This window comes from Carlito syrichta, unplaced genomic scaffold (genome assembly GCF_000164805.1).
Source record: "Carlito syrichta isolate Samal-C Ts95f unplaced genomic scaffold, Tarsius_syrichta-2.0.1 Scaffold123293, whole genome shotgun sequence".
NCBI classification, from domain to species: domain Eukaryota; kingdom Metazoa; phylum Chordata; class Mammalia; order Primates; family Tarsiidae; genus Carlito; species Carlito syrichta.
Window position 1 is genome coordinate 97473 of NW_007067389.1, and position 12202 is coordinate 109674.

The following is a 12202-nucleotide window of genomic DNA, read 5'->3' on the forward strand; positions in this document are numbered from 1 at the left end:
AAGTATACTTCTATGTATTTAAAATCACTGAGATCGAGAACTTATTTGCTATAATAACCTGCATTACCTTGGCCAATATAACAGGTCTACAATGAGCAACAAGATGATTTGGTGGTGGTGGTAGACTGATTCATGGTTTTGATAAAATGGAATTCGATATACTAGTTGGGCATGGTGGCTTCTGCCTGTATTCCCAGCACTTTAAGAGGCTAAAACAGGAGGATCATTTGAGGAATTGAGACCAGCCTGGGCAACATATCAAGGCACTGTCTCTATAAAAAATAAAAGAATCAGTCGGGAGTGGTGGCTCCCACCTGTAGTCCCAGCACTCTGGGAGATCAAGGCAGAAGGATCACTTGAGCACAAGAGTTCAAGGCAGCAGTGAGCTATGATCATGCCCCTTCCCTGCAGCTTGGAGGACAGAGAGAGACCCTGTGTCCAAAAAAAAAAAAAAAAAAAAAAAAAGGGCAAAGGATAGGACATCAGAAGATACAGAAGACCAGGGCTGCAGGATCTTGTCAACAGTTACACCTTAAGTGAACTGTAAATGGAAAACTGACAGACAAAATGTATCCTAAAAGAGATGTTGTCCAGGAAGTACCTATGAACATCAAAAGTACTGATGTAAACCAGGTGTAACAGCAACATGCGGTATTGAAAACAAAGACCAGGAGAGCATATTGGTGAATAGGAGACCGTCAGTGCATTTCTTTAAATTAATAAGTGGATAAAAGAATGAATTGATGTTTTGGGGGGAAAGGAGGCATCAGTCACTGAATAAACACATCTGTTTCCCAAAATCCTGTTGGCATCAACACTGAGACACAGAGCAAGCCCTCCACACACAGCCACTGGACAATGTGAACAGAGCCTGGAACAGCCACTGAGTGCTTTGTCTTTACCATCATATAACCCCTTGCCAGCTCACTACAGAGCCCCCAGAAGATGTGGACAGAGCCCAGTACAGCTGCAGAGTGCCTTGACTTTAGCATTCTACCTCCCTCTAAGGCCACAGCACCTCTCTATGGAAGCCCCCACACTAACCTTCAGGCCTCACCTCTGCTTGTTTCCCTCTTACTCATGTCCTCCAGTGTAGGAAGAGCATTCGTTAGCACAACGCAGTAGAACCCCTGGAGCTTTCAGATGTGCAGCTGAGTTCTTCCACACCTGCAGGGGGCCTCTGCAACCCACCCTCTCCTCACCAGCCCTGCCTCCACTGCCCTGGTCTAAGTCTCATAGAGACTTTTGGAACAGCCTCCAGCCACCTCCCCACTGCCACTCCTAGTCTCTCCTCTGGCTCCTTCCCCACGCTGTAGCCCAATTAGCCCTCCTAAGACCTGAGTCTATCTACATCGTACCTTTGCTTCAAGTTCATCAATTTTGGGTCCAAATCCAGAATCCATACCTGACCTACAGCCAACAGCAGCCTGCCTGCCCTGCAAGCCCCCCAGGTCATCCTCCTTCCACTCTAAGTACCAGACAGAAAGTCTTCCCATGTCTCTGTCACAACATGTCCTCTGACATTGGGCATCCACATCTGCCGCCCACTTGCCTGGGAGACTCTTCCTTTCCTCCTGCCCACCAGCTGCACTATGTCTGGCAAACTTGTATCCACTCTTCCCCTACTTTGGACTCACCAGAGCAGCTCTAATCCTTCTGTCCTCCCTCTCCACATGCCCATCTTGTCTTTTTTCACAATGGGAAACAATTTCTTCAAATGGCATGCACTGCTTCCCTGTCCTGACTCTAGACTATAAACTCCATGAGAACAGGGCCCAACTTCTCATCCTGCTTTCCAGGACTGCACCATGACCTCAGCAAACAGTTACTCAATTCAACTCCAAAGACTACACGTAAAGTAAGTTATGAGGAGGTGAAAGAAATAAAAACAAATTTCTTTGCACTGATTGTTGTGAGAAAATAAATAAATGTTTTACTCTAACATTTATGTAAATGCTATATAAATATAAAGTTTTACTTTAATAACTCACTCCTGCATAAATGGAAGATGCTACCAAATGAAATAGACTATGTTGATGCCACAGATGGCTTGAGGATGGATAAAATAGTGCAATCTGCAAATGTATAAGACAGCCTGAATTATAGAAAGAGCAAAAGAGTTTAATAAAAACCTAAGCCATATTTATGAAGTCTACCAGAAGACTGTTTAAATAGATATAAAACTATAAATTTCTGAGAGATCAGAAAGGTTGTGCTAAGCTGCCTGGAATATGGGAAAACACAAGGGGAGAGATCCTCACTCCAGTCTAGTATCACACAGGCAAAGGGCAGCAGGGCCACGATGAGTCACTGTGGTTTTACCCAACCTTGGTTAGGGAAATCACAGCTCAGGAAGTAAGAACCTGGGCTCAGAAGGTGGGAGGCCTTGTCTCTGTCATGTAGGAATTACTTGGCTTTGCCCTAGTTTTTTCAGCTATAAAATGAGAACAGTCAGGGTCTCTAACTCTTGGTGTCATTATAAGAATTCAATGAAATGGCACTTGCTGGTGCAGTGCCTGCTAACTTGTAACCACTCACTAAGTGTTAACTGTTTCCATCATTGTTACAGAGTGTATTCACTGGGTACCACAAAGAACAGCAGGGAGAGGGAGACACAGCACCCAAAATATAAGCTGAGAAATGCCCACAGGAGGACAAACCTTAAGGCATAGATATGTAAACAGGTATTTCATGTAGAGTGAGCAGCAAGGAAGGATCACACAAGGAAAGCTAGTCCCAGCTCCTGAGTCTAATCTGACATCTCATAGTGATGTGAAGTCCCATGTTGAGGCTGGAAGGCAGGGTGCACTGACAAAGCACATTATAACTACACACGATGCCTAGACAGGTAGGAGGGAGGGAAAGGTGTGTGGTGTTGTAAGCCACAAGTTTCTCATCACCAGGAGCTATAATTCTATTTTTACCTCCTATATGCAGATCAGAATAAGCATGAATGAGAATGATTGAGTTTTTAAAAACAAAGTAATTCACATACCTTAGAGTTGTTCTTTAATTTGCAGTAGTAACAAGGCCTTCCACGTAACTATAATAAAGCATGTCAGACCACCAAAAAAGATTATCATTTCAGTGCAATTAGTGACAGACAACAGGACGTCGTTCTGTCAAATAAATGACGATGACAATATTATTTCAACATGCCCTGTAGTAATCTACAGTTGATCTGATAATACTCTACAATCTAAGGGAATGAAAAGAAGGCACCCAAGTCATTTCATTCCATATGCAAAAGAAAAAAAAAGATGAAATGTCCTGGAGTCCTTCCAGTTAAAGGAGAGCTAAGAGAGTGGCTGTCACTTCAAACAGTATGTGACACACAGCTACTGTCACTGATGGGGTCAATTTCTAGTGGCTGCTATTGTGGAGATGCATCTATAATTCAAGCATAAGGTTGGATTATATTTCATATGTTTTTACTGAAAGGTTTGCATTAAAGACAGATGATAAAAAATGAATAAATTCAGACATTAACACTGGTCGTGTGAATGGCTAAGCCAACTACCTAAGTAACCGTCTGTTAGAAACATGAAGCATGTGCCCTTTCCTAGGACCTAGGCATCTTTACTTGGACCTCCCTAGCTGCTTCTTTCACATACACCATTCACTCATTCATTCATACAGTGAACCACTACTAAGTGCTTATAAAGTACCAACTGCAGAAAGTAGTAGACTTTGGAGCTATAATTGTTAACAAAAGACCTATGTTAGTTTAAAAAAAAATACTCTATTGACAAATACTTGAATCTTTAACAAAGAATGGTTAACAATGTGATACGATGATAAGATGATCACTGTGCTATGATCTAAGAACAAAAGGGACACAGAAGAAGAGCATCCAGCAGAATGAGATTGGGGTAGCTACTGTCTGTCAAAGACAGTGGAGGACAGAGGGTGAAGGTGTAAAAGGTGACACTGGCAGCCAAAGAGGCAGCAAGAGCCTGCAGCCATGTGGGAAACATAAGGATGCTGACCTTACATGGCAGCAGTAGGAGCCAAGGCCCCTCATGCGGATGAGTGTGAAAACAGAAACAGAAGGACACTGGAAAGCTCTCCAAATCCAGGAAAAAACACTGACAGGGAACATGTGTAGGGCAGTGGAAAGGTACTCCAAATCTGGGGAAGGGACACTGATGGGGAACGTGTGTGGGGACAGTGGAAAGGGGCTCCAAATCCAGAGAGGGGACACTGACAGGGAACGTGTGTGGGGACAGAGAAAAAGGGCTCCAAATCCATGGAAGGGACACTGAGAGGAATGTGTGTGAGGACAGTGGAAAGGGGCTCCAAATTCAAAGAAGGGACACTGATGGGGAATGTGGCGGGGACAGTGGAGAAGGGCTCCAAATCCAGGAAAGGGACACTGAGGGGAATGTGTGTGAGGACAGTGGAAAGGGCCTCCAAATCCAGGGAAGGGACACTCATGGGAATGTGCACGAGTACAGTGGAAAGCTGCCTGAAATCCAGCGAAGGGACACTGAAGGAAAGGTGTGTGAGGGCAATGGTAAGGGGCAGTAGGTGTGGAAATGGAGGCAGCACATGGTGTCAAGAATTTCAAGGAGTAATACGAGCAGGACGGGACTGACTGGGATGGGGGAGCATGTTAGGTCATGAGACATACTCTGATGCCAGACACAAATACCATGCACAAAGTTGTGCAAATCATTAGAAAAGAATCATCTAAGATAACTAATCTGAATATTTATATTGTCACAAACTGTAAATCATCCAACAAGCTTTAAAGGTTTTTTTATGATTCATGTTCCAATCAGTCAACATTTTGTCAATAGAGTACAATTCACTTTCTTTTAAATATTAAATAGAACAAACTTGTCTGCTCCTCTCATGATCAGTTTAGGCCACAAACCCAAGTTTTTGAAAAGGCGTGCCTATGAATCTGCTTCTGGTGGTAATGGGAAAAGGTACCTCAGACCACCCCTCCTGGGGACACTTTTAAAATCCAGATGAAAAGTAAAACCATGTTCATAAAATCATCAATGAACAAATGGTAAAAAGAAAACAAGAACCTAGAGATATAATCCAGCAGTCAGTGAAGGGACATGCAGAAGGTCTACACTGAGGACGAGCTGGCCTTGGGGGAGGTGGACTTGGAGTCTTGTCTAGCATCATTTGAACAGACAACAACACTCTAAGAACTGAACTTGAATTAAAATGGCCATCAGAAACCTGGTAGAAGCAAACAAAAATCCTTTCTGGGAGCTGGCATTTTCCTCCTAGCCCTCACAATACTACTGAAATTCCCAAATAACATAACCAGTATGTAAATAAAGACAACCACGCACAAGAAACCAGATGAGTTAGAATCAACAGAAGTAAGAGATAACAGAAACAAGCACACAAACTACCAAGCTATTGGGGAAAAATCAAATGGTACTCAATGAATCCAAAAGAAGCAACCAAAAGAAAGCAAAAGCAGCACAAGGCAAGGTCAGGCAGATGGCTCTTGCCTGTAAGCCAGTGCTTTGACAGGCTAAGGCTGGAAGATTACTTGAATCCAGTTCCAGACCAGAATAAAACTTTGTCTCAAAAACAAACGGGCAAACAAACAAAAACAAAAAAAAAACCACAGAACCATTAGAGAAACTAGAAAGCAAGTCAGTTATGCAATTTTCATTGCTTTACAGGTGATCTTTCTTTGCTGTCTCTTTGTAAGATTTTAATCTCTGATTTAGTATTGTGGAGTTTCAGAATGATTTAGTAAAAAGTAGATGTGTTTGTTTTCAATCACACTTTGGATTCATGGTACATTCTAAGTCTAAAGATTCATATCTTTCATGAATTATGAGAAATTCTCATCCTTATCTCCCCCTTGAATATTGCCCCTTTCTAATTTTCTTTATTCTGGTTGGAAATCTGAAGAGGATTACGTTAGATCATCCATTTTGAGACTGGTCTTTCCATTGCTCATACTGTCTACTGCATTGTCTCTCTGTGCTACGTTCTAGGTTATTTCCTCAGCTATTATGCACATTTCCATTATTACAGCTATTCCTATGTAACCAATCCATTGTTTTAAAAAATTGTATATGTTTCCTTTTTAAACCAACCTGAGTCCTTGTGACAGTATTTCTGTACTATGCTCATATTCTTCTCTTTTAACTTGGTCATTTGATATTTATCTGAAGTACAATCAGACTGTTTGAAGTAAATCTCACAGTTTGGAAACTGCCAGACCACATAGACAGTATAAACTAGAACAGAAGGTCTGTGAGGGAGTGCCTGTGACAAGAGTTCTTGGCAATTTCTCCCCCACGAGGCTGGACCGACTCATTTCTCGTCACCTCCACTGAGATTGTGTCCTGTGTCTCAAATGCTAGAGACTCTGCAACCTAAATGGTCCCAAGACCTTGTCTCTTGCCTCCCACAAGGCAAGTAAAACCCACCCTTCCCTTGGCACAGGAGGCCAGAGGACAGCAGCAGCAGTCAAGTTCCTCTTCCAATCTGTTCCAAGTTTTTACCCTGTTGTTTTATAAAGTTTAGCTAACTAAGAGGATATTTGTTATACTTTTCCAGCATATCTAGAGATTTCACAGAGGGAAACATTTTATGACATTAAAACCACAGAAAATGAAGTCCCCTCAAAGGACTTCAAGGAGAAATATTCCAGAAAATCCTTATGAATAAAGACATAAAGATGGAGAAAGAGGAAGCAGGAAGAGCCAAGAAGGAAAAGATACATGTCTCCTCATTCTCTCCTGTACTTCCCCTCAGCAGCCAAATGAAGGTTGCCATTTACCAGGGGTCATCAGCGCTGGTATGGTTCTCAATAGAGGTCATCTGGTTTGGTTTGGCTCTCACTGGAAGTCATCTGGGTTGAGCTAGGTTGGACCTCACCTCACTGGAGGTCAGTTGGGCTTGTCTAGACCTCACTGCAGGTCACCTGGACTGGTCTAGGCCTCACTGGAGGTGAGTCAGGCTGGTCTGGATTGCCAACCACCCACCAGAAGCCAGGAGAGAGGCTGGGCCAGATTCTCCCTGACAGGCCCCAAAAAGAACCAATCCCACTGACACCGGGTCTTGGGCTTTTAGTCTCCAAAACTATGAAACAGTAAGTTTGTTGTTTAGCTGTCCAGTGTGTTGCACTGTATTACAGCAGCCCTAGAAAACAAATACACCATCTAAACTACCCATCATGAAATTCAAACTATAGAAGCATAGCCTTGAAAAGCCATAGAAAACCAGAGCCCCCAGATATTTCTGAGTCAATAAACTCCAACACAGATGTGTTTAGAGTTTTGAGCTAGACATTGTACACAACACTTAGACCTCACTAGGTCTCCAGATCGAAGATGGCACCTTCCTATCACCCAGTCTGGCTTCCTCAGTTATACAACTCCCTCCAGGTCACTTCTAGCTGACAGCAATCCCCTAGAGACCTGACAAGAACACAAGATGCTCCACATCACTTCTATGTTACATAACACTGTTTTCAAACTTGGCCAAGCAACTATTCCACTAAAAGAGAAGAAACTACCTTTCCCAACCAATTCTGTAGAACTAAAACAAGGAATTATATAAAGAAATACCGCCTTTTCTAAGGTTCCTTTAAAATCAATTTTCTCAGAAAAATTAACTTTCCTCATAGTGGTATGCCATGATTTTCAGAGCTTATTTGGAAACTTAAGATTTTCAAATAAAACCCTTTCCTCATAATTGATTGGTCACCTACTGTATTCAGACACTGTAAGGCACAGTCCCCAAGGCCATCCATGTGTTTCGCGAGTGGAGGAGCAAGAAGTAGGACAAAAACCGAGAGAAGGTAACTTTCCATGGAGGGAGAAAAGAGAAAAGGGACCACTTCTCGGAGAGATATCTGAGCTGGGTCTAGAAAGATCTGCTCTTTTAATTATCCATTCAATAAGCATTTTTGAGCCTAGGCAACACAGCAAGACTTCATCTCTACAAAAATAAAAATAAAATAATAAGGTGGTACACACCTGTAGTCCCAGCTACTTGGGAGGCTAAGATGGGAGAATAGCCTGAGCCCAGGAGGTTGAGGCTGGCATGAGTTGTGATTATGCCACTATGCTCCAGCCTAGGATGGAGACTGCGACTCAAAAATAAATACAAAAAATAAAATAAACACGTATGGAATACTTGCTATAAAAAAAAACAACAACACAGGTGGCACTCCCCACACTCACTGCCACCACGCCACAGAAATGCTCCTATTACCCACAGTCCTCTGCCAGATGAGACCAGTGTCCAGAGTTCTGGCTCCTCCTCTCACTTGGGACTATGCCAAAGACGAAAAGCTTGGTGCAAAGGCCTGAGCCTTGATGCTTCCAGGTGTGAACCTTTTAGCCAATACTGTAACCATTACAAAAAGACCGAAGGGAAGAACAGCAGTTACTGAACAGAGTTGGGGAAGCCCCAAAGTGACAAGACCTGATGTGACTGTTGCACAGTCAGTTCACTTAAAAAAATAAATATTAAAAAAGTGGAGCTAAATTTGTTCAAGATCTTGCTGATAACAAATGAAACGACTGGGTGGCACCATGGCCACTGCACTGGCACAGTCTTCTGCCCAGGAAGGCTCCAAGATCAGCAAAGGTGGCCGATCCTGTGGGAATCAAGACAGTGTGATGTCAGCTGTCCAATACTACCTCTGTTGAACTTAAAATGTCTAAACTTGTGACAACCCCCAAGTAACTTCTCAAGTTGCTACAATTTCTGCAAACAGAGATAAAGAAATGGGCAACATTATTTCTGATGTAATGAAAAAGGTTGCAAGAAAGTGTTTCCTTTTTCATCACAGTAAAGAAAGGAAAAACAATGAGTGGTATCAGAATTAGAAATTACCAAAGGCATTAAGTTTGACAGAGGTTCTATTTCTCCGGATTTTATTAATATATTAAAATGTCAGAAATGTGAATTCCAGGAAGTCCATGTTCCACTGAGTGAAAAGAAAACTAGCGTCTGGTCCACAGTGCCTGCTCCTGAAACCGCCAATGCTTACCACAAGCCCCTGGTCGTTACTGTTGCAGATGTTGACATAGAAGCTCTAAGTATGCTCAGTTTGAATAGGCTAAAAGTTGGTCTTCAGGTTGTAGCAGTCAAATCTCCAGGCTCCGGTGACAACACAAAGAACCAGCTCAAAGACATGGCTACTGCCACTGAGATAGTGTTTGGAGGAGAGGGGCTGACTCAAAATCCTGAAGATGTTCAGCCTTGGGATGGAGGAAAAGTTAAAGTTGGGGAGGTCATTGTGGCCAAAGATGATGTTATATTCTTGAAAGGAAAAGGTGACAAGGCTCAAATTGGAAAATGTATTCAAGAAATCATCGAGCAGCTTGATGTCACAACTAGTAAATATGAAAAGCAACTGGATGAATGCCTGGTGTGACGCTCTCAGATGGAGCTGCTATGCTGAGGCTGATGGGATGGATGACACTGGGGCAAACAAGATGAAATTCAGGGTCTCGGACACCCTTAAAGCTATAAGAGCTCTCTGGAAGGAGGACTGTTCTGGGTTGGGTTGTCCCTACTTCAGTGTATCCCAGCCATGGATTCATTAGCTCCAGCTCATGAAGACCAAAAAATTGGCACAGAAATGATTAAAAGAACATGAAAAACTCTTCCAATGACCACTGCTAAGAATGTAGGTGTTGCAGGGTCTTTGATAGCTGAAAAAATCACGTACAGTTTCACAGAAGTTGGTTATGACCTTGTGGCTGGAGATTTTATGAATATGGTGGAAAAAGGAATCACTGACCCAACAGAGGCTGTAAGAACAGCTTTCATGGATGCTGCTGGGATGGCTTCTCTGTTAAGTATGGCAGAAGCTATAGTCACAGAAATTCCTAAAGAGAAGGACCCTGGGATGGGAGGAAGGAGAGGTGGGATGGACGGTGACACATTCTAACTCCTAGAATAGTGCTAGACCACTATTAATGAACTATGACAGGAAGTTCAAGGCAATTTCCTCCCATTAACTCCCACCACCAGGAATGAGGCAGCCCACTATCCAGGGTGAGAGCACTGAGGAACACCACACTCAGCGAGCAGAGCCAACGCAGCAATTCTCATCACACCATACCCCTCCTCTTGGCAACCACTCAGGACAAGTCTCTGGAATCAATGCTGGTTTGAACCTGGGACTTACCTCTCCCAGTGAAGCACTGAGCACAAGGCTGAAGCTCTCTGAGCCAGTTTCCTCATCTCAAGTACTTATACCAGAGGGTGATCTTCAGTACTAAACACAACAGGTGCTCAATAATAACAGCATTCATTCTGGGAACACTAACTATACTCCTAGCCAGTGCCAGGCTATGTTCCAGGTCAGAGTCCCCACATTTACATGCATAACAAAAACTATGTGGGAAACTTTTTTGGTTTTTTTTGTGAATCTCATTCCATTGCCCAGGCTGGAGGGCAGTGGCACGTGCACAGACACCCCAGCATCGACCTGCTGGGGTCCAGCAATCCTTCTGCCCCAGCCTTCCAAGTAGCCATAACTACAGGCGTGCGCTACCACGCCCGGCTAATTTTTGGTTTATCATAGAGAAGAGGTATCACCAAGTTGCCTGGGCTGGTCTTGAACCCATGGGCTCAGGCAATCCACTCGCCTCAGCTTCCTAAAGTGCTGGGATTACAGGCTGAGCCACTGAGTCCGGCTGGGAAGTTTTAAAACTCCAACTCCCTGGCCACACTGGAGACCAGCTAAATCACAACATTTGTGGATGGGACACAGCGTCAGCATTTTGTGAAGCTCTTAATGATTCCCACATGCAGATAGGCTTGGAAATCACTACGTTTCAGGCACTGGACTCAATGCCCTCCCTCAAGAAACTCCTAGTTCCCCTCCTAAGTGTTTCACACCAGCGCCTCTCTTGGGCTCCCTGCTGCTACTGCTTCAGCTCAGGCCCTGAGCACCTCTCCATGAACTTCCTGATAACCCTCATTGAGTCCCTCCTAACATGAGCCCCCTCTGACCACATCAAGCCTAAGCTCAGAATCACTGAATTACCTCCCTTAGGCCATCAACTCCTCAGCCTTGACTTCAAAGCTCCACAGAAGGCCCCATCTAACTTTCCAGCTCCCCTCTGGCTCCTTCTCCATGCTACTAATGACCCAAACTAGTTGGTAACTCACTACCCCTGCACAACATCCTTTGTCTTGCAATCTGCAAGCAGCTCCTTCTAGGGCATAAGGAAATATCCTTGTAACATCAGTGTACTGCCAGTACAAAGCAAATATTTCCCAAATTAAAACTGTGTGCTTATAAACCATGGTACCTGTGGTTTTAAGGATGCTAACACACCTTTAATTTCACAATTTCATATTAAGTACACAAAAAAGAATTCTTTTACCTTAATTTAAGGAGTGGCCGGGTCACCCACTTCTTTAATTTCCGTCTTCCAAATGAAGTTTTGGTGTGGTCTAAAACCCAAAACAGACTTCCTTTGGTTTTCATATCAGTCTAAAAAAGACCAAAAAACAAGTTTTATTAACTAGACAGTTATATTTGTGCCAAATCATGTTATTCATGAGCCCTAATTATTTCATATACTCCAATTTTAAATGTTATATATGCCCAGCACAATGTATGGTTCATAACAGGTGTTCATTTACTATTTGATGAATATACACACAAAGTATTGACATTTTTAGACAAAAAAGTGATAGCCTGCATAGTTTATGGTTAACTAAGAGTAAATTACTCAGAAGACTCTTGAAATGGATATTAGTCCTAAGCATCTTAAAATACAATTGTTTCAGTGTGAAATAGATAGATTAAAAATAAATAAATACAAATGTAACTGCACACATTCCTGTCTTGGGAAATACACTCTAGTAAAAATATCTTAATTTCCCTTTGGTGAATTAGAGTTACCATTTTATAGACAGATGCTCTTGTGACAACACTGAGCAAGAAGAAGGTGCAAGAGGTGAACACGAACCTGCACTGTACTCCAGGTATTGACCCTGGAAGAATTTTATTTGGATCTGTTTTATTAAATTCCTAAGTAAATGTTGCCTTTGTCACATAAAAGTTGAGTCCTAAAACAAAAGCCACAATGAACTAGAGATAACAGTTGATTTTAACCATGCTATTTGCTGTTTCCACATGAGCTGGGTTTGCTTTTTGTTTCTTTCTCTGTAAGCAGCTCCTTACAAAGCACCTCCTATGTACTGATAATAGAAACAACACAGTCCTCCCTCAGGT

At 42.8% G+C, this 12202-nt stretch overlaps 1 protein-coding gene across 1 annotated transcript in view; it reads right to left on the reverse strand.

The window, feature by feature from the left end:
* Positions 1–12202, reverse strand: part of MSH3 (mutS homolog 3) — a 166991-nt gene that overhangs the window by 86295 nt on the left and 68494 nt on the right. Inside the window, exon 12 of the mRNA XM_008048264.2 lies at positions 11346–11455. Within this exon, the coding sequence (XP_008046455.1) occupies positions 11346–11455 (110 nt within the window). The remainder of the gene's footprint in view (positions 1–11345; positions 11456–12202) is intronic.